The 23,255-nt window shown below is 34.7% G+C and overlaps 1 protein-coding gene across 1 annotated transcript in view; it reads right to left on the reverse strand.

The window, feature by feature from the left end:
* LOC114289226 (xanthotoxin 5-hydroxylase CYP82C4) overlaps positions 1–23,255 on the reverse strand; it is a 377,811-nt gene that overhangs the window by 134,946 nt on the left and 219,610 nt on the right. The window contains exon 2 of the mRNA XM_082919669.1: positions 15,838–16,253. Within this exon, the coding sequence (XP_082775795.1) occupies positions 15,838–16,253 (416 nt within the window). The remainder of the gene's footprint in view (positions 1–15,837; positions 16,254–23,255) is intronic.

The following is a 23,255-nucleotide window of genomic DNA, read 5'->3' on the forward strand; positions in this document are numbered from 1 at the left end:
GTGAGTCTGTATATTTCGACGTGAATGGTTTGTCGTATTTAATGTCGTGAGGGCCTCATTAATGGCTGATATGTGAGTGCAATAACTTTGTAGGATATTTATCTGCTTACGTGTCTATGCTTCTGTTTGGAAAATGGTCGAATATTATTGGTTCTAGCTTGGTGTTGATTTCTCAGAGTTATTGGGCTTTGGTCGCTGGGATGTGGACTGGGCCTTGGTTTGTGGGCTGGTTCCTCTTGGGTGCCTATCGGTATCAAATATGGAGTGTAAGAATATAGAAGGGAGCCATCTCCCTTATTAACCCAGAATCTTCCTTGGTTTATTTTATGTATAGATCTCAAATCACATAAATTTAACCTCCACTTCACAAATACCTACCTAAGGTGATTTTTTTTTGGTCTACGAAAATTTTGGATGGTTAACTTTGGTTTCCAGAGTTTTCCCATGTTTACAGCCCCCCCCTCTCTCTCTCTCTCTTAGTTTTTATTTATTTATTTAATTTAGAATGACAATTTTTTTTTTATGAGATTGACTTTCCTTCATACTCTTATCTTCTATATTTTTTTTTTTAATTTTATTTTTTAAGCTTTATTTTAGGTCCACATTGATAATTTAAACCGTTCATCTTATAATCTTAACAATTTAGATAAGTTATGTAAAAAATCAATTTCATCAGATATCATTAGATATATGAATAAATTACATATTATTTTTTAAAATGGATAGTAACTGTGTTTAAACTTAAAATTTTCATTCTATAAATTACAAGTGATTTTTTTATGTATTCATTGATATCCGATGAAATTGATTTTTTACACAGATGGTTTTCATTATGAAATTTATAAGATGAATGGTTTAGATTATTATTGTGGGCCTAGAATGGAGCAAAAAAATGAAATATGGATAAATATAGAGGGGAGTCATACCCTTTTTTATTTATTAAATATATTTGCATTTATATACTATAGGGAGAATATTAAAAAAAATGAAGAGTAAAAAAATAATTACAAAATAATGAGGATACAAATAACTTATGCATCCAATTGTGCAAATAAATCATTAGTTTGAATTTGTTTTTAACATTTAACTTATTTAAAATTCTCCCTATATAATATGTATATAATATAATTTTTGATAGAATAATATTAAAATATTATGCTAAATATTTACTTTCACTCCTTCATTTATTTTTTTATATTTTATATTTTTTAATTTTTATTAATTATAATTTATTATCCGTAGTCTGTTATATTATTATTTTATTTTTAAAGTTAAAAAATTAATTCATTCCCACTCCTGCTCCTACCATTCTTGATTGGGCTCCAATAGACGGTAAACTCACTCCAAACCCACTCCCTTGCTATTCTACTTGAGATTTTTTTTTAAAAAAATTAGGATAAAATTCAATCTGCCTCCTTGTGGTTTAAGGCAAAAACATTTTATCCCCTATCGTTCAAATATAGTCAGGAAGCCTCTATGTAATTTTGGGTCAAAGTGCAACCGTCAATACCGTTAACTATAGATGTGAAAAGATTACAATACCCTCAAATCCTATAGTTTGTTTTTCTTTTTCTTTTCTTTTTCTTTTCTTTTTTTTGGTGAATAAGTCATAAATTAAAAAGACAAGAGGTTACACTAATACAAGGGGCATGCCTCAAGTCCTAATAGAAGCTATACAAAAACTGCAAACACAACAAAAACGAAGCAATACTGCCCACCTGTTCAGTACTACCAACACATCAAAAATCTACCCCCACTAAAAGACTAGACTATGTATTCACCTGTTCATATTTGCCATGGCAATCAACACAAAAATGTCCATCTGTTCAGATTAAAAGATTTTAATATGTTCAGGAACCTCATACAGAATGTATGTTGAACGCGAACATATTTTATATTCTTAACGACCAAAAACAAAAATAAACACAATACAAAAGCAATCCCTAGCACAGCCCGCAAGGGTAGGCCAAAAGAGGTCCTATCTTGGACAGAAACTAGCACTAGACAAATATATACAAATGAGAGTAAAATTTTCCTCACACTTTAGGCGCTCCTAGCAGCCATCTGTACTTGCAGCTTCCTTCCAGCAAGGTACACCCAGCTGCCTTTGATTCCAGCACCCCAGTGCCCAACTTTCTTCCATTTTATGTCAATAAAACCCGTCCAGTATAGGATATTACCTAAGAACACCTCAAGTAGACAAGGTTGTATTATCATATGCAGTTTTTCCAAATCACAATCACTAACACAGATAACATATATGCTCACATCACTCAACCCTCTTATTAGAAGCTCACAACACTTGGCAGGAAAAACAAGCAAACAATGTATAAGCTCCCATCACTCAACCTACACAACATGGTTTCAACATATATCTTCATAGCCTCTTGTACCTTCAAAATAGATAAAGTATGGCTATATATGTAGTATGTTAGAAATAAACTATATGGGCAATGATAGGTTTGTATTATAGATGTGCTCATATCTCTCTACCCACATTGGTTATAATTTATCTTCATTCCAGCAAACACTGAGCTACACAAGAAACAAATTAGAAAACACACACTCTTGCTCACTTTCACTCAATCCACATTTACTGAACTCCCATTATCCCTCATTCTTCTAGTGCCTCCTTTCATGCCTCTCGTACATATAATTTATAATGTGTAATATTAATTCAATTAAATCACAATACGTATAAATTTTCAATTATTTATTGTAATTCTTAACTTTTTATTCTAATTTTAATTTAATTATATTTTAGATCACAATTAATCTTAAATATTTAATTATTTATTGTAATTCCTTACTTTTAATCTAATTTTATTTTAATTATATTTTATATCACAATTAATTCTAAATTCTAAATTCTAAATTATTTTTTTTTTCAACACGTTAATTTAATTTTAATTTAAACATATTTTGGATCAATTTTTAATTTTTAATTATTTTATATTTTTATTTAATTATATTTTAAATAAATTCTTAATTATATTTTATATTTTGGATCAATCCTTAATTATATTTTATTTTATTTTATTTTATTTTATTTTAGTTAACATATTGATCTAATTTTAGATTTGGAGAAATTGGGATAAAATTGTCTTTTTATTGTATTAATTTCCCCTTATTTTTTTAGAAAATCAAACTACTCTAAAAAATGGTGTCTATGATACACTTTGTGTTAATTTGGATATAAAACTTAACGGAAAAATTAGTTTAAGGTCCCTCTCCCATTTTGAGTAATAGAAGAGATCTACAATATTATTTTATGATGTCTAAGGTCCCTCAACCCTACACCCATATATCATAGAGAAAGTTGTTATGTAACACGAGGAAGAAACAACTTGAAACTATTTTCAAAAAAGCGAAGAAGACAACGATGACGAAGGAGCCTCTCTTGCTCTCTCTCTCACTCATCATCATTTTCATCTTCATTATGATCATGTTATCTTCTTCAATTGTTCTTGTTGTTAATGATTTTATATATATATATATATATATATTGTGAGATGTGGTTTGGAAATACTCTTTGGATCCAATGGGACGCTCGAGATCCTCAGCTAATAACCTGAAAAGGAATAAACACTTCGGTCGAGGGTGCCAGAATTAGCACTTCGACGGATAAGTCAATATATACTCTCTTGATTGCTTGTATCTTAAGTTAAGCATACTAATTCTCACATACATCTCTCTGGCTAATGTTCTTCTATTTATATCTTTTCTTTCTTGGGGCTCGGGGCTGGGCCCACCTTCAATTCGCCGTATGACTATTTAGTCGGCTCCTTTCATGCAAACCGCTCTTCATTCGGCCCTTTACTCAACTAGTTATTTGGCCGAATAGGGTACTTTTAGATTTGTATGTATAAGACGGGGCCGAATACGATGTATATATTTCGACTCTCCAGGTCCAATTATTTGGCCTCTTTACGTCTCCCAATATTTGGCGCCCATATATATATATATTTATGATTTGTATAGTTGTTGGTTGTAACAAATTGGAGGACACTGAATGGATTTGGAGGCAAAATCCCTACTTTTGCCTTGAATACGCTAGTCCCAAGTTCCATACCCGCACTTGCACAGGTCGATTTCAGATCCACCTCTGTTTTTTTTTTTTTTTTTGAAATTTGGATTTGGATTTGGACTGATGATGATGATGATGAATTTGAACGCAGAGAAAATGATAAACAAATCAAAGAAAATTTTAAGTAAATGAGACGAAATTTCTCTGGTTTGGATTGAATTTGTTTGGTTTGGACCAGAGAAATTCTCTTGTTTGGATTGAATTTTCTCTGCTTTGGATTGAATTTATCTGGTTTGGTTTGAATTTTCTCTTGTTTGGATTGAATTTCTCTGGTTTGGACTAGAGAAATTTTCTGATTTGCATTGAATTTTCTTTGATTTGGACTGAATTTTCTGTTGTTTGGACTAGAGAAATTCTCTAGTTTGAATTGAATTTTCGTTGATTCAAATATGGAATTGATGAATCAGATGGAAAAGAATAGGCTTTTCTGGAAGTCTTGTTTGGCTTCTTGAGTATGTCATTTTTTTTTCTCCTTTGTAGAATATGCTTTGATGCATGAAATGTAATTGTTGTCTTTCCGTAAAGTTAGTGAACCACAAATGTCTGGAGAAAAGTTTAGAAACAAACTGCCCCCCATCTGGAGAAAAGTTTAGAAACAAATTGCCCCATCTGTTGCAAGTTCTTGTTTACATCAAGTGCAACAGTTAGGGGTCTACCTTGTGGCCATTACATGCATTCAGCTTGTTTTCAGGCATATGCTTGCAGAAACTACATCTGCCCAATATGTAGCAAATCTATGGAAGATATGGCGGTTTACTTTAGCATGATTGATGATTTGCCGGCTACTGAGGAGCTTCTAGAGAAATACAAGGATCGTCTTTAGGACATACTCTACAATGATTGTGAACAGAAGGGCGTAGCACGCTTCCACTGGTTATATTACAAGTTTGGCTTATATGGATTGTACAACAGCCAACCCATTTTCTCTGAAGAGAATTTCTATCCAGAGAAATTCTCTGAGATGTCCAGAGAAATTCCCAAAATTTTTCTAGAGAGAATTTCTCTGGAGAGTGGATCAATGTTGAAGGACCTTAGACATTATGAAAATATTGGGTGTCCTTTATGCTATAAAATCTTCATACTAGGGATCTTAAAAAAAAAAATCTCCAAACTTAACAGTGACACTTTAGTCAAAAATCATATGGAGATTTTTTATTATATTTGAATTATATGAGCTAAAGTACTCTAACCCCAAATTACGGGGAGTAAATTATATGCAATACCTTGTATTACTCTGTTAGTCTTTTAAGAAGTACCACTTTGCTGGGTTGTATGGCTGTTTTTTTTTTTTAATTATTTTTTTAAGTCACTAAAAAATGTTTGACAATTAGTTAAAAATAGTGACAACTCGTGCTATACACAGACTGTATAATTTAATTAATTTATTATAGACATCTAGTATTATAAAATAATTTTTTTTTATAAATTTAAAATATAATATGGAGAGTAACTAACAAATATTTTGAATATTGTAATTATACCATACATAAGTTCATCAATTCAATTTTTCACAAATTTGTCATTTGAAACATTGATTATAAGGCGAATTACACTAACAGTTCCTATAATTTCGGACTTGTGCCATTGTAATCCCTGATTTTTTAATTGTCATAAATTTGATCTTGAATTTTGAATCTCATTTCAAATAAAGACAATTGAAGACATTGTTGCTCCATTTCAAGAAGTACCACTTTGCTGGGTTGTATGGCTGTTTTTTTTTATTATTTTTTTTTAAGTCACTAAAAAATGTTTGACAATTAGTTAAAAATAGTGACAACTCGTGCTATACACAGACTGTATAATTTAATTAATTTATTATAGACATCTAGTATTATAAAATAATTTTTTTTATAAATTTAAAATATAATATGGAGATGTAACTAACAAATATTTTGAATATTGTAATTATACCATACATAAGTTCATCAATTCAATTTTTCACAAATTTGTCATTTGAAACATTGATTATAAGGCGAATTATACTAACGGTTCCTATAGTTTCGGACTTGTGCCATTGTAATCCCTGATTTTTTAATTGTCATAAATTTGATCTTGAATTTTGAATCTCATTTCAAATAAAGACAATTGAAGACATTGTTGCTCCATTTCAAGAGCAAATTCAACAATTTGATAAAATATAAATTAGTTCGACAAAAATAAATGTCAAAAAAATATTTTAAAATTTTTAAAAATTATATCTACTCACCAAAGATAAAATCATATAAAAATGATAAATCTTTTACATTTTTATTTATTTATTTTTTATCAAATTAATTTTTTGTATGTGTTTGGATAATGATCATGTAATGGTTGATTGTTTTTATTGATATTTTTGGATGGTTATCATGTAATAGATGGTTGTATTTGTTATTAACATATATTTTTTAATGGTTATTATTTAATGGATGGTTATTACGCTTTTAATGTATAATCGATATATTTAATATATGAAATATTTCCAATTTTTTGATTTAATGGATTGATTTAATACTGACATCAAAATTGTCGCCATGTTTAACTTTTGAAAAATAAAATCTAATTTAACAAAAATAAATATAAAAAAAATTATTTGAAAAAATTGTTTCTACCCTCCCAAAAGATAGAATTACATAAAAATGACATTTTTTAATTTTTTTTCACCAATTTAATTTTTTGTTTCTTAGAAAAAATTTCTAAAAATAGATCTTGAAAACCAAATCGAATAGAATTTTATAACCAAAAAAATTCCAACACTATTCATTAGAAAAAAAAAAAAAAACCATTATAAAATTGTCTTAATCCAAGTGGGGCAATTACCAGCATGAACAACTTATATGTTATGAAATTTTGCACTCAACTTCAATGTACATAATATGATAGGTATAACATGTGTATAAATTTATATAAAAGTGAATAAAAAAGATTAAATACATGTAGTGACAATTAATTTTTTTTTTCTTCTTTCTTTCATCTAAATTGTGTGCTTTATTTGATATATAATGAAATACTTTTTTTTGTAATTATTGCGAAATAAATTAGAAGTCAACACTTGTACGACTTTTGTAGTGGGATAGCAATTGTGGTAATGTTGTTTTCTGGTACCTTGTTTCGTTCCTCATTTTCTGTCTTTCTTTTTTGTTGATTCTTGGCATAGAAACGGAAAGAGGCTTGACGAGGCATTTTGTAGTGGTAAACAGTGAACTCATACTAGCCGTACAAGACCTTCCTATTAGTTAAAAATCCCGGTGTGAATGGTGTAAGTGGTGTGACTGGGGGGGCATTGTATTAACATTACCAGCGCCCCCCATCCTGCTGATTTGGGCCATCCATTGTTTTACTTTTGGACACGTGTATAGATGGAGTTAAAAAGAAATCACACCCAGGCCCAGGTGTGAATGGTGTGAGTACTTTTGATTCTTTTGTCGGATAATGCCATACACGTGTCGCATTTCTGGTGCTTTGCGTGGTTGTAAAGTAAAGATATTTTCAGAATGATTGACATAAAGCAAAGGCGGGAAAAATAAGTATGCTTTTGAATTATTTGGAATGGGGAATCTTCGTCCTTATACGTGGGCTAGTTTTGCTATTTATTTGGTACCAAAAACATTTGATGGGAGAGAGGAATATACTTTTGCAGTGGGATAACTATTGTGGTGATGTTGTTTTCTGGTACCTTGTTTCATCTCTCATTTTATGTCTTTCTTTTTTGTTGATTGTATTGGTATACAATGTTTTACTCTTTAGAAGAGTATTCCGAAAATTACGGACAGTTCACTCAAATGTGTGTAGATCATTTTTTGACGTGGCAAATAGGGCTTTGGGAAGAGAGCTGTCGGCCAACTCCGGCGAAGTTCGTTCTAGTGTACGAGGAGCAGAGGGAAAAAATATCAAAGTTAAGGTGTTTGAACGGAAGGGTTACTAGAGGTAAAAGAATCTGCAGAATTTGTAGGATAAAAGATTTGGAGTGTTTTATCAAAAATAGAAAGAGTAGTAAGCAACCAGTATCAGACTCCCTTTGCGTACCGAAGGTCAAGGACACCAGCGGCCAACAGATATAAGCCCTGTTTGGTACAACTTTTTTTCAGCTTATTTCAGCTTTCAGCTTAATTTAAGCTATTTTGATGTGTTTGGTTTAACTTAACAATGCAACTTATAGCTTTTTGTAAGTCAGAAATCAGCTTATTCTTTGAGTGTGGCAGGAGAAGCTTAATTTATAAGTCAGAAATCAGCTTATATTCATAGTTATAAGCTATAAGTTATAAGCACTTTTCCACAGCTCTACCAAACAGGGCCATAAGCGTAGTTACCATGGTCGTGCACCTTTTAAGCCGGAGTATGTACGCAGATGGTACGTTCAAAATATTCCCTGATATATTAAGAAGACTAAGAAGGGGAGTAAGGAAGTTGCAACCGTACGATGAACAATTAGGGGACGTTAAATTTGATAATAAAGGTGTGACGAGATTGCTGAATGGTATTGAGCTGGGTAATAAAAGATGTGACCGTCAATCAGATAATATCGTGGTTAAGGATATAAAATTAATTAGGAATGTTCAATTGGGACAAGATGCTAAAGTTGAAGCTATGGTCCACCACGTATTGTTTTTCATTATAAATGATAATAGTCCGTCAAATTCTGTTCCCACACCTGACAAGGTATTTATTAGAGTTGGTAAGGGTAATCTTGAGACCTGGATTGTTGATCCTAACCAGTTCGACAGGTTTCGGATGCTAAAGAAAATGAGATTCAAGCTCGTTGGTGGCGAAGACAAAGAGTACATTTGTCACAAAATAGAAGTTGTGGACCGGTTCTTCTCAGTTGATGTTTGGACGGACTATAAAGATACGTTGTTGGGAAATGTTAGAAGTATTCAAAAGGGTGCCACATACTTAGTGGCTGCTACTGTTAGTGGAAAAAAAATGCAAAATTACGTTAAGGAGTCAAATGTACTTTAAAACTGTTTAGAATTTTAATTTTATGTATTTTTATAATGTTTCGGTGAATGGAGGTAGAAGATATAAAAATTGGTGCTGTTGAATGTAACGCCGTCAATTTAAGACATAAATCATTCATTCACAAGTTCCATGAACATAAAGAAAAGAATACATTTTCATTCATTAGAGTCTTCTTTACAAAAGATATTACATGTTATCAATAAAGTAAATACCCTATGAGCTTACAGCTTACCAAGTTATCACTTGGTTATAACAAAAGAAGAGTTTCAACTTTATACATAAAAAGCCCTCGGCTTGGATTTACATTTAACACAAAATATAAATAACAAAACGGAGTCTTCAACTCCTAAACCTCCCAAGCTAAGACCTTGGAGGCAGTATATCACCTGTACCTGAAAAATGGTGTCCCAAGTAGGGTGAGCCAATGTCCAGTAGAGATATGCTAAACAGTACATGAGAATTAACTAAAACATTAGTATTCGATAAATATTTAATACTTATAAGCCATCTTACACCTTTCCCATAATCAATCAACATTGACACCTATATTTCAATTCACTTCCAATTATTTACCCAAGTCAACTCATTGACATAATTCATTATCTTTTAAACAATTCAAAATGAGACTACAAGTCATTTATCAACACTTCAATCATAAACATATTTCATACACTTCCATATCTTGCCATTTTACGGAACTACGTCCGAGGGAACCGGCACCCAAATATAAATAAGATTTCTGGACTTTCACCCTAGACACTCTGACCAACTTAATTATCCATGGAGTCTATCCCCTATCTCCTCCCAAACAAAGATACATGTACAATGTATTTAAACACGTTGTCATATACAATGACCAATTCAATCACATATACAATGTTTACATCCAACCGTCATATTCAATGACATATTCCCATTGATTAGTTTCAATTTACCTAATCATCATGTAGTTTCTACAACAATCATGGCTATCCTCCACCGATAGTCCAAAACAGTTATTTCTAAACAGATAAATAAATCTATCAAACAGATAGTTTATCAACTTTTCCATAGGTGAATGATTCATCAATCCAACCACACCACTTAATCACATTTTACCCCCAATTTCATAATTTCCAAACCAATTTCACATTCCCACATTGATTTCATAATTCATACCAATAATTAATTCAATTCAAATTGGGCATTTTTCTCATTTTTTAAATATTGCACCCAAGGCCAAATTTCACCCAAGATACACACACAACCCCATTTCCAAGACCCCACATACATATGGAACCCAACAATAGGAAACCCACTTTTTATAATTTCAAACTCAACCATAACCTTACCCAAAATTCCCAAATCCCACCATTTATACAAAATGACCAATATTTATGTTAAAGCTCATAGTAATGAGTAGATTATCCCTACCTTAAATGGGGAAGCTCAAAGGAGAAAAAGGAAGAAACTCAAGATACTCCAAATCCACACTTTTTCGGATCAAAGGGAAGCCCTCGCCAAGCTCTAGCTTTTTAACAAAAAAAGTATGGTAGAAAACCTCTAGAACATGGTGTATTTGTAGAGAGAGAGAGAGAGAGAGAGTTTGGAGAGAGAGCCAGCCAAATTTAGGGTTTGGAGTGAAAAAGGAGATGAAAAAGTGATAAAAATCACGCTGATGCGAACTGATATATACAGGGCTCGCTTGAGCGAAGGAGTTGTCGCTCGAGCGACCAGACACAAAAGAACCTTGCTCGAGCGAACAATGCAAAGCCTCAGGTCTGCAATGCAGAAACACGCTCGAGCGAAGGAACACATAACACAGAGCTCGCTTGAGTGCAAGAATGCTCACTCGAGCGAAGAATACCAACCTTCAGATCTTACATAGACGCAGATTCACACTCGAGCTCAAGAGTGCTCGCTCGAGCGAAGAGACACACAATACAAATCTCACTCGAGCGCAAGAATCCTCGCTCGAGCGAAGAAGCAAATACCCAAGGCTTGCTCGAGCACAAAAAGCCTCGCTCAAGCAAAGAAGCCAAAACCTGGGCAGCAACCACTTGCACTAACTCACAACCAACCTGTTCCAAACTCACCCAACACATCTCAAAACTCAAATACAAGGAATTAAAGGATGAAAACCCGTTATAGACAACAACAAACAACCACAGAACCCGAGTCCGGAATACAATAGGTGATGGGGAAAAACTGGGATCGCTATAACCTCCTCCCTTAAAGAATTTCGTCCCTGAAATTTTTATACAAGTTTCAAAATTGTGAATATTCAATTCTCAACATGATTATAATTCAATACCCACCATCATGACCCACCACCGGTCATTCCATCTCTTCTCAAGAGAACAACTATACAAATATAGTTCAATATACATTATCAACATGCATCCCTTCGAATTTCAACTAATCTCAATTCACATATTCCATATCTCCATAGCATATTCAATGTTAATAACATATTTGCATTTCTATAACACATTCAACATATACAATGTTAAGGTGTTTCAGCAAGTGATTTCAGTTGTATTGAACTTGCTTTGTCTAATTTATTTTCTCAGTTGAGGTTGTATATGTTAAGGTGTTTCAGCAAGTGATTTCAGTTGTATTGAACTTGCTTTTTCTAATTTATTTTCTCAGTTGAGGTTGAGATACAAACAAAAGAGTATTAAGATTTATAAAATATTCCCCCTTTGCGCAATGCTAGTGGATTGGTCAGAGTAAATGTGTATGATAGGAGGTTAGATGGTAATAACAGTCTGCAGGCGTATTTTAATTTCCTTATAGATTGTCAATGCGAGTTAGTGTATTATGTGAATGGTTATTGTTCAATTAACGACAAATAGATGTCATAGATGGTAAATAAAAAAAATGACATTCCCAACCAAATAAAAAAAAGTTAAGGAAAGGTCCAAATAAAAAAATGAGTCAATCAAATAATAAAGGTAAAAAGTTAGGTTCAATAACCTACCAACTTGAGGGCAATACCAAGCTAAGACGGATGGTGGGCGTCGTAGGACGAGATGGTGGGACCTAAAAGGAGATAAATTAGAAATATTTAAGAATCGAATGGATAAGGAAGGTACTTGGGACTTCGAAGGTAATGCTAACACTATGTGAAACTCGATGGCCAATTGTATGAGGAGCATCTCAAGGGAAGTGCTTGGAGAGTCGAAAGGAACGGGACCCAGCTCTAGAGAAACTTGGTGGTGGAGGGAAGAGGTTCAAGCAGTAGTTAAGGCAAAAAAAGAGTACTTTAAAAAGTGACAGAAGGATAGAACTGAGGAAAACCTTAAGAGCTATAGATTGGCTAATAAGGAGGTCAAGAAAGTAGTGAGAGAGACCAAGTTGAAAGTATATGATGACCTATACACTAGACTAGATAGTAAGGAGGGAGAGAAGAGGGTATACAAACTTGCTAAGATACAAGAAAGGAAAACAAAATATTTTAATCAAGTAAAGTGCATCAAGAGTGAGGATTCTAAGGTATTGGTGAAGGATGATGAGATTAAGGAAAGATGGAAGAATTATTTTGAGAAACTATTAAATGAGGAACATGGAGGTACGACAATAAGGGAAGAAATAACCAGTAATACGATAAACCAAGACTATAGGTTCTATCGCAGGATTAGGAACTTTGAAGTGGAAATTGCACTTAAGAAGATGAAATTAAATAAGGCTTTAGGACCCAATGATATCCCTATTGAAGCTTGGAAGTGTTTGGGTAAAAAAGGAGTTGGTTGGTTGACTAGGTTGTTTAACAAAGTTTTGTTGACTAGGAACATGCCAGATGAGTGGAGGAAGAGTATTTTAGTGCCAATCTATAAGAATAAATGTGATATCCAGAATTGTAACAACTATAGAGGAATCAAGCTAATGTGTCATATAATGAAAGTGTGGGAGAGGGTGATGGAACGCCGATTGCGAGGTATAACAGAGGTGTCTGAGAATCAATTTGGGTTTATGCCTGATAGGTCAACAATGGAAGCGATCTATCTTTTGAGGAGAGTAATAGAGAAGTATAAAGAAAAGAAAAGAGACATTCATATGGTGTTTATCGACCTTGAGAAAGCATATGACAGAGTACCCCGAGATATAATATGGTGGGTGTTAGAGAAGAAATGGGTGACAAAAGGTTACATTGACGTGATTAGGGACATGTATAAAGGGGTGGTGACCACTATTAGATCGCCAGCTGGAGAGACAAATGAATTTCCTATCACTGTAGGGTTACACCAAGAATCTACCTTAAGTCCTTATCTTTTTGCTTTAGTTATGGACGAGTTAACGATAAATATTCAGGATGACGTGCCATGGTGCATGCTTTTTGCAGACGATATTGTGTTAGTGGATGAGACTAGAGAAGGAGTTAACACAAAATTAGAGATTTGGAGAAAAGCTCTTGAATCTAAAGGATTCCGGATAAGTAGAACTAAGACATAATACATGGAGTGTAAATTTAGTAACAGTAACAATGAAAGCAGAGGAGAAGTGAAGATTGAGAACCAAGAATTGCCTAAGAGTGAATATTTTCGTTATTTATGGTCGATTATCACAACAGCGGGAGAGATTGATGCAGATGTGGCCAATAGGATTAAGGCGAGATGGTGTAAGTGGAGAAGTGCGTCTGAGGTATTGTGCGATAAACGAATACCCACTAGACTAAAAGGTAAGCTTTATAAAACGGCTATTAGACCAGCTATGTTGTATGGGACGGAGTGTTGGGCAACCAAGAAACAACATGTAGATAAGATGAGTGGAGCTGAGATGAGAATGCTAAGGTGGATGTGTGGTAAGACTAGACAAAACAGGATTAGAAATGAGTATATTCGGAAATGGGTAGGAGTAGCATCGATAGAAGATAAGTTGAGAGAGAATTGTTTGAGATGGTTTTGTCATATTCAACGGAGACCAACAAAGGCAGTAGTGAAGAGATGCGATGCTGTAACGGTAGATGGAAGTGTTAGGGGACGAGGTAGGTCTAGATTAACGTTGACTAGCGTTTTAAATAGAGATATGAATCTACTTAATTTGACTAATGAAATGGCCTTTGATAGGGCCGCGTGGAGAAGAAGGATTCATGTAGCCAATCCCATTTTATGGGACTTAAGACTTGGTTTGATTTGGTTTGGTTTGGTTTGGTTTGGTTTACTCAAATTATATAAATATCACTATTTAATTAATTTAATTTTTTATATAAATTATTTAGATTTAAAAATAAGTGGGTTATCATATTTATTTAAAGCATGATAAAAAAAAAAAACTTATTTATATGTAATGTCACTTGACGTATATGCAAATAATTTGGGTGGAGCCATTAATGCAGCTGAATAAGACTTAGGAAGTGATTTGACATACCAGTTGACTTTAGAAGTATAGGTAGCCCAGTTCTATGATATACATTAGAAGTCAAATCAAATCCTTAGCTTTGCTAAGCTGGTTTGTGAAAGAGTGGTAATTCATCCTACTAATTTTTGAATTATTAATAATTTTAATGAATTTAAAAAAAAAAAAAAAAAACAAACTCAAGCTAAAACATTACATCATTTTGGCGGGGGTTACTGTGCCACATCATTAGTGATGCTCTAGAACTCCTAATTTAATGTTCTAAAATATTATTCTTTGCGAAAACCCTCCACCAACAAGTCCATGAGTTTTTTTTTTTTTTTTTAATAGTAAAAGTAAAAATTTTATTAAAAATATAAAATTAAAGGTAAAAAAAGATATATTATATCGAAAGAGATTTGAACAGTATAAAATATTCTTAATACTATTACTCGTACTCATATAAACAACCCCTTAACTTCACAATTCTTTAAACAAAAAAATAAACCAAAACAAATTTTAACAATTAAAAAGGACTTAATTACCAAAAAAAAAAAAAAAAAAAAAAAAAAAAAGAATTGAAACGCCAAAGTCAAACCACATACACAAAAACACACTCCTCCCAAGGCACAACCACACTACACCTAAGGCACATCTCAGTGTCTCCAACACCTGTCCCCTCCGCCAGACTTCACCCACTCCATGATTGAGCACCATTGGCATAAACACATCCATGGCCGAAGCTTGCTTCCAAAATTGAAACACCCACTGGCCTAAACACTCAAACTCCCATTGCCAAACACCCTTAGCCTAAGCACACAACTGAAGCTTCTATCACTGAAACACCCACTGCGGAACTCACCATTGGCAAAAACACACCAACTTCCCTACTCTCCTAACATGATAACATCTCACGCGACATCCCCTTAGAGAAATGACTAATAGAATTATTTTCCACATGAATTATTCATTTACGTTGTGTTTGGTTTAGAAATTTAGAAAAATTAAATTAAAAAAGTGTGTGGAATTAAATGAAATATAAATATATTTTGTTTATATTATATTTTTATTTTTTCTTTTCATTTCTAAATCTCTTTCCAAATATTCTAGCCAAACACATCATTAAAAACGTGTTTTATAGCCTTACACTCCTAACATGATAACATCTCACGCAACAGCCACTTAATAGAGAAATGACTAATAGAATTATTCTCCGCATGAATTATTCATTCATATTAAATCCTAAAAACTGTGCTACGAGTTCACCACTAATTTGACTGTTGGATGACTCTTGAGAAGCACACCCATCAATTCATTAGTATCGCCTTATCTGAACTATGAACTATGGACTTTTCATTTACGAACATTGTTATTGCCTAAAACAACTTTTTAACTTATATTATGCCAAGAATGAAATAATCTCACTTATATGCCTTAACCAAAAGGGTCCAAATTAGTACGTATGAACTTTTTAGTTTAGGTAAGGAATTTGAGTGTACCAGAGCAGTTCCCTTGATGATGTCTTGACTCATGTGTCCAAACAGCCAATCACCATCCTCAGGGAAGCAAGACAACAACACATCCATGAAGTCTCTTTCATCTTTCTTCACCTTCCCTTCTCTCCTGCTCTGCACATGTTCTTCAAGCCACACACTCATGAAATAATCCATCTCTTTAGCATTCTTCTTCATAGCCTTCACATTACCCTGCAAATCCAACCATTCAATCCCGGGAATCACATCCGAACACTCAGAAACACCAGTCAAATACATGAACTCTTCCATCGTTCTCGCGAACTGCCTTGCCTCCTTGTCTCTCTCGTTGTCACCGAAGCTGTATCTCTTCGCCGCAATCACCCGTAGCATCAAGTTCATCGTCACTTGCCTAAACCATTCACTCACTTTCACCTTACACTCTGTTTTGGAAACATAGCAGAGAGAAAGAAAAATAAAAATAAAAAATGACTACATAAAATTAGAAGGCAAAAAGAAATTGTTTGGATAATAAGGGAATCTCTCATATTTTGTTTGGGAGGTCAAGTATAATCTGTGTGTTTGCTTGTCGGTTTTGAGTTGAAATTTCTCTAACTCTTATTAACGACTTTGGAGATGCACATGATTAATCTTATCTTATTTTAGATGTCAATATAGTTGAGATGTTTAGCACAAACAATGGTGCAATTTTTTTCCAAACTGTTTTGTATCTTTCTCAGAGTTAATAAAATTATCTTTGCTCTCCGCAAAAAAAAAAAAAAAAAACACAAGAAAAGTAAAGAAAAAAAATTTGTTTCATGTTATATTGTTAAAATAACTTTTTATAAGGGTCACTTTTTAAATTTCTTCAGTATATGTGAAGGATGATATTATAAAAGGTACTAATTAGTTGATTTCTTTCCAATTTCATTACTAAAATAAAAAAATAGACAATTTTTAGAATAGTAATACTATTTACTCAACAAATTTTATCAAAAAACATATTGCTATTCAAGCACAAAAATTAGACCTACTTTTTAGATCAAATAATATATCATTCTATTAAAATATTTAAGTCAAATCTCTGTCTAATTTATTCTCTTAACCAACTAATCATCCCGATGACATATCACTAATTTAAAAAGTGAATTTAGAAAATGAGCTTATATATCAATTTTTTTTTTAATTTTTTTATTATCAGAAAACATTACTATATGGTCTAGAGTAACGCTATGGACTTCAAAAAAAAAATTATCAACAATTTTATATAATATTTATATGGGTGTTGGTGGGCCCTCCCATATCGATGATCCAAATTTTCGATGATCCAAATCCTTCAATGTGTAGAATCTATCAAGTACATAATTCTTGTAAAAAATTACGTTAATCGGATATCGATAACCACTTGATTAGATTATATTTTTAAAATAATTTTCAAAATAAATTGTAATAAAAATGTCGTATGATCAAGTAATTATCGATATCCGATCAATATAATTTTTTACAAGAATGATACATTTGATAGATTCTACACATTAACGATTTAAATTATCAACATACATCCAAATTAAGATCCACTAGTGTTGAACAACCCCTCCAATTATGGGAAAGGAGCCGAGTCCTTTATAAAATTTATATTTATAAATTAGATATATTTTAAACATGACCCACAACACATATGAAGTAGATCTCAACCTCATATTTGCTTTCATGATAAATTTCTGTAATCTATAAAAAAGGAAAATTTAGTCAAAATCTTTTCATTAGACTCTTATTTGATGAAAATGGCAATTTAATTTATCTTATTTCATAAATCTCTCAAGGAGAAAATACATAATTGAGTAAGGACAAAATAAAATGTCTTTTTTTTTTTCGTAGAAAATATTACTAGAATAACATGTTATTGTTAAATAGAGTAAATATCAAATAACAAGTTACTATGAGACAGAGTAACATGTTACTGTCAAATAAAATAACACTATTAGGTCATGTTTGATTCACAAGATTAATAGTGAAGTATTAATAATCTTATTAAATTAGTGTGGTATTCATTATCCAATTGGATTAATATCCATCGGATTAATAATCCCACCCCTACCCCATTACTAATAATCCTACAAATTTGTTGGATTAATTATCCATTGGATTAATAATCCTTAACCAAAATGTTAAAACAAACATAAGATAATTGGACCCACGGATTAATAATCTCAATCCCATGCTCTAATCCACCTAATCAAACATGCCATTCTTGTTTACATCAACTTTGATGGTAATATATATATATATTTAAGAATTTCATAGTCAACATGGATCTTATTTGATAGATCTGGATGAGAGAATTCTAAAAATACTAATTTTATTAAAACCGACACCTATATCAAAAGTTATATTATTTTAAAGTTTAATATTTTAACAATAATGATATGTGTTGGACTTTTTAAGAAATTTTTTTTTGTGCTTGTCGGGTTTTTTTTTTTTTTTTTTTTTTTTTTTTGATGGGCAAAAAAAAAGGAACTTTATTGATGAAATAGAAAATTATTACAACAACAAAGAAAGAGGAGAAAGAGTACAAAAAACATCATAGCAAACCTAATCAATCCCAACTAGGTTGACACCAATAAGACCACCCAATCATATATTAACACACCATCACAAGTTGGTGAGAACCAACCACAAAACCAAAACAACCTCACCTAGAAAACTAACCAAAACAGATCAAAACAACATTCCATATTTTAGTGCAAGCTCCAAATTAGATCAGCACTCCTCACTACAGGGCAGAGGCAAGCTCAAGCCTCAGAATACCTCAGAACAAGAATTAGCACAGATAAAACGTATGTGATTTATATGTATTGAAGTGTTATGATGAGAGAATTTTGACCAAATCTCCCAAAAAAATACTCATATTTTTACCTAGATTAAATGTATGTTATAGAGATTGAATGAATATATTGTAAGATTCATATGTAATGTAATAATATAGAGAGAAAGAGAGAGAGACAGACAATGACCATGAAATAATATATATTATATATATATATATATAGAGACAATGTATTGTCTGTCTATTGATGTGCGAATACAAAGAGAATGTTACACTCTATTTATAGAGGGAATTATAGTGCATTGGGTGCTTGATGCACACCGAAAGCAAAACCATAAAGAATAATGTATAATTAAAGCTAAAGCTAAGTAATAATTAAAGCTATACAAGTATAATAATTAAAGCTATAATAATGAAAGCTATACAATTATAATAATTAAAGCTATACAATTATACACTAACATCCCCCCGCAAACTCAAGGAAGGAAAGCATCAACCAAGTTGAGTTTGGAAACAAGATCATTGAAGCGGCCAGGAGGATGAGCCTTAGTGAAGATATCAGCGGGTTGATCGACTGAAGCAATAGGGAGAAAATGAACAGTACCACGGGTAACATGCTGGCGAATGAAATGACAATCAATCTCAATATGTTTGGTGCGATCATGAAAAACATCATTGTGAGCAATCTGAATGGCACTCTGATTGTCACAATAGAGAGGGGTAGGATCAGAAGAAGAAACACCCATATCAGCAAGGAGCCAGCGAAGCCAGAGAAGTTCCTGAGTAGTATCAGCAAGAGCTCGGTATTCAGCTTCGGTGCTAGAGCGGGCAGTAAGGGATTGTTTTTTGCTACGCCAAGCAAGAAGAGAATCCCCTAAGAAGAAGCAGAATCCCGTGGTGGAGCGCCGATCCGTAGGATCCCCAGCCCAATCAGCATCAGAAAAGGCACGCAGTTCAAGAGAGGAGGAAGCAGAGAAGTGAAGGCCATTGAAAAGGGTTCCTTTGAGGTAGCAAAGTATGCGGAGTAGAGCAGTATAGTGGGAAGTGCGAGGAGCCGACATGTACTGACTTACAATGTGAGCAGCATAGGCAATGTCAGGACGAGTTACTGTGAGATAGACAAGACTGTCGACGAGCTGGCGATAAAGAGTAGCATCAGAGAGAAGAGTCCCATCGAGAGGAGTGAGACGAATCTGAGGATCAACTGGAGTAGAGGTAGTTTTGCAATCAGTAAGACCAGCACGAGCCAGAAGATCGGATGCATATTTGGCCTGGGACAAATAGGAACCAGTAGAATCATGAGAGACTTCAAGGCCTAAGAAGTAGTTGAGAGTACCAAGGTCCTTCATCTCAAATTGTCGGTGGAGAAACTGTTTGAGGTGGAGAATACCAGCTTCATCATTACCAGTGATAATCATATCATCCACATACAGAAGAAGAATAGTGGTACCATGAGAAGTAGTCCGTATAAAAAGAGCAGAGTCATAGGAGCTAGAGGTGAACCCTATGTCATGAATGGTAGAACTGAACGTAGCAAACCATGCACGAGGCGCTTGCTTGAGGCCATAGAGAGCACGCTGTAGTTTGCAAACCTGATGAGGTTGAAAAGTGGACCCAGGCGGAGGTTGCATGTAGACCTCCTCAAGAAGATGACCATTGAGGAAAGCATTTTTGACATCCATTTGAAAGAGGCCCCAGTGGCGAGCAGTAACAACAGCAAGTAAACTGCGAACAGAGGTAAGCCGAGCAATAGGAGAGAATGTCTCCTCATAATCAATACCATATTCCTGGTTGAAACCTTTGGCAACAAGACGAGCTTTGTAGCGTTCAATAGAGCCATCAAAATGTGTTTTGATTTTGTAAACCCATTTGCAGCCAATCGCAGTCTTGCCAGGAGGAAGATTAACAAGATCCCAAGTATGAGCTTTGTCCAAGGCTTGGAGTTCATCAGTCATAGCTTGCTGCCAAAGAGGATTAGTACAAGTCTCACGATAGGAGGTAGGTTCATAAGTAGAGAAGGCAGCAGATCCAACAATATAATCACGAAGATGGATAGGAGGTTGAGTTACCCGGCGTGGTCGACCCGTAGGAGGATCAGTGAGAGGAAGAACCGGTGGAGAAGGAGGTGTGGCAATAAGAGGTAGACCTTCAGGGAGAGCAGGCTGGACAGGATCAGGAGTGAGCAAGGGCGTCTCAATGAAGGAGGAACCTGTATCAAAATCATCAGAGAAAAGATCTATGGAAGGATTAGTAAATAGTACAGTAGTGGAAAGTGCGGGTAAGTGAAAGGAGGATAACGAGGAAAACATTTGGTGCTCCCAGAAAACGACATGGCGGGAGATACGAAGACGTTTGGAGAGATGATCCCAACAGCGAAAGCCTTTATGTTCAATTCCATACCCAAGAAAGCAACAAAGACGAGAACGAGGTTCAAGTTTGGTGTGTTCATGGGATTGAAGTAGAACAAAGTAGGCAGAGCCAAAAACCCGGAGATTGGCGTAAGGAAGGGGAGTGCCATGCAGACGTTCAAAGGGAGTTTGATTATGGATGACAGGGGTAGGAGCACAGTTGATAGTGTAAACAGCAGTGAGGGCAGCTTTCCCCCAAAAGTGTTCAGGCCAGGAAGAAGAGAGAAGGAGAGCACGAGTATTGTCAAGAATATGCCTATGTTTCCGTTCAGCGCGGCCATTTTGCTGGGACGTGCCAGCACAAGAACGATGAGGCAGTGTACCATGATGCTGAAGAAAGGAAAGAAAATCTGAATCCCGATATTCCATAGCATTGTCAGAGCGAAAAATTTTGATGACTTTGGAGAATTGTGTGTGGACCATTTGGGCAAATCTATAATAAATGTGTTTAAGTTCAGACCTATTTTTCATGAGAAAAAGCCAAGTAAATCGGGAAAAATCATCAATAAAAACAACAAAATAGCGGGATCCCCCCATAGTAGTAGTAGGGGAGGGCCCCCAAATATCCGAATGTATAAGATCAAAAGGTGCAAGGGAAACAGAAGTACTTTTATTAAATGATAAAGCAGGTTGTTTGGCAAGTTGACAGGGTATACAATCGAAATTATCGGGAAGTACATGACCCAACTGTCCACTAGAAACCAAAGACTTTAAGCGATTAACAGAAATATGTCCTAAGCGACAATGCCAAAGATGAAAGGGAGATAATGAGGAAGTAGATGTAGGAGCAGCGATTTGAGGAGAGGCAGGAACATGAAGGTGAATGAGTTCATAGAGACGTCCATGCTTACGGCCGATCCCAATAGTCTGCCCCGTCTGAGGGTCCTGTACCAAACAATCAGTAGCAGAAAATGTGACAGTGAGACCAAGTTCACATAATTGACCAATGGAAATAAGGTTTAAGGTAAGAGCAGGGATATGATAAACTTGAGGTATAGATAAAGAAGATGTGGAAACAGTACCAACATGATGGACAGACATGAGGGAACCATCAGCAGTATGTATTGAGAGAATAAGAGGAGATGAAGATAAGGAAGAAAAGATAGTAGAACTGGAGGTCATATGATTACAACAGGCAGAGTCAAAATACCAAGAAGAGTTACTTGGGGTTACAGACAAAGCAGTAGGAGGAGGTGTACCAGATGGGGAGAGAAGTTGTTTGAGCATGGCCTCGACATCCGTCGGAGAAAAGCGTGGGGTAGACGGAGCAGGTGACTCAGAGAACCCCGCAGAGGCGGCAGTATCAGTGTGATGAGACTGATTCCCGGAAGCAGCAGCAGCAGTGTGATGAGACTGATTCCCGGAAGCAGCAGTAGTAGTGTGATGAGACTGATTTCTGGAACGATGAAAGCTTCCCCGGAAAAAGCCACCGCGAGAGGAGTGGCTATTGGAGGATGATCGGGATGGATTGCGAAAACAATCCTGTTGCAGATGACCAGGACCAAGTTTGTTGCAGTAGCAGCAGGATCTGACGGGGCAATTGACCAGGAGACGGGTTGAATGAAGGCCCCGATTCTGACAATAGAGGCAAGCAGTGGTCCGCTGGGTAAATGATGGCCGGGACGGAGGAGTGGCAAGAACAGAGTCCACATGATGAGTTTGAAGAGTACCGAGACGAGTCTCCTCTGATAGCAACTCAGAAATTGCTTGTTCAAGAGTGGGCAATGGATGGCGATGAAGCAGAGAGGCACGTACGGGCTCAAAGGAGGAAGTAAGAGCCATGAGAAAGTGCACCAACCTTTGCTGGTTGCGATAAATAGTAAATAAAACAGCATCTTCGTTGTTATGCCAAGTTGGTTCTGAAAGAGCAAGCTGATCCCAAACAGAGTACATTTGAGAAAGGAAGTCATTAATGGACTGAGTGGATTCTTGGCGCATGCGGTGAAGTTGGTTCTGAAGTTGATATTGATGGGCAAGGCCAGTAGTCTGGTATCGTTCTTTCAAAAAATCCCAGATGTCTTTTGCAGGAGTTGTTACAGAGTCAAGCTGAAAGCGACCAAACTGAAGACTGATAGACGTAACAGAAGTATTTCGAAACCAGGTAATGATTTGGTAATTCTTACTGTCCCATTTCTCAAGACGATCTTCATATGTAGGAGTAGCAGGAGAAACAGTGGTTTCAGTAGTGTATTTCATCGGTTGGGTTATGT

This window comes from Camellia sinensis, chromosome 3, assembly GCF_055761805.1.
Source record: "Camellia sinensis isolate YWXY chromosome 3, ASM5576180v1, whole genome shotgun sequence".
Taxonomy (NCBI): Eukaryota; Viridiplantae; Streptophyta; class Magnoliopsida; order Ericales; family Theaceae; genus Camellia; species Camellia sinensis.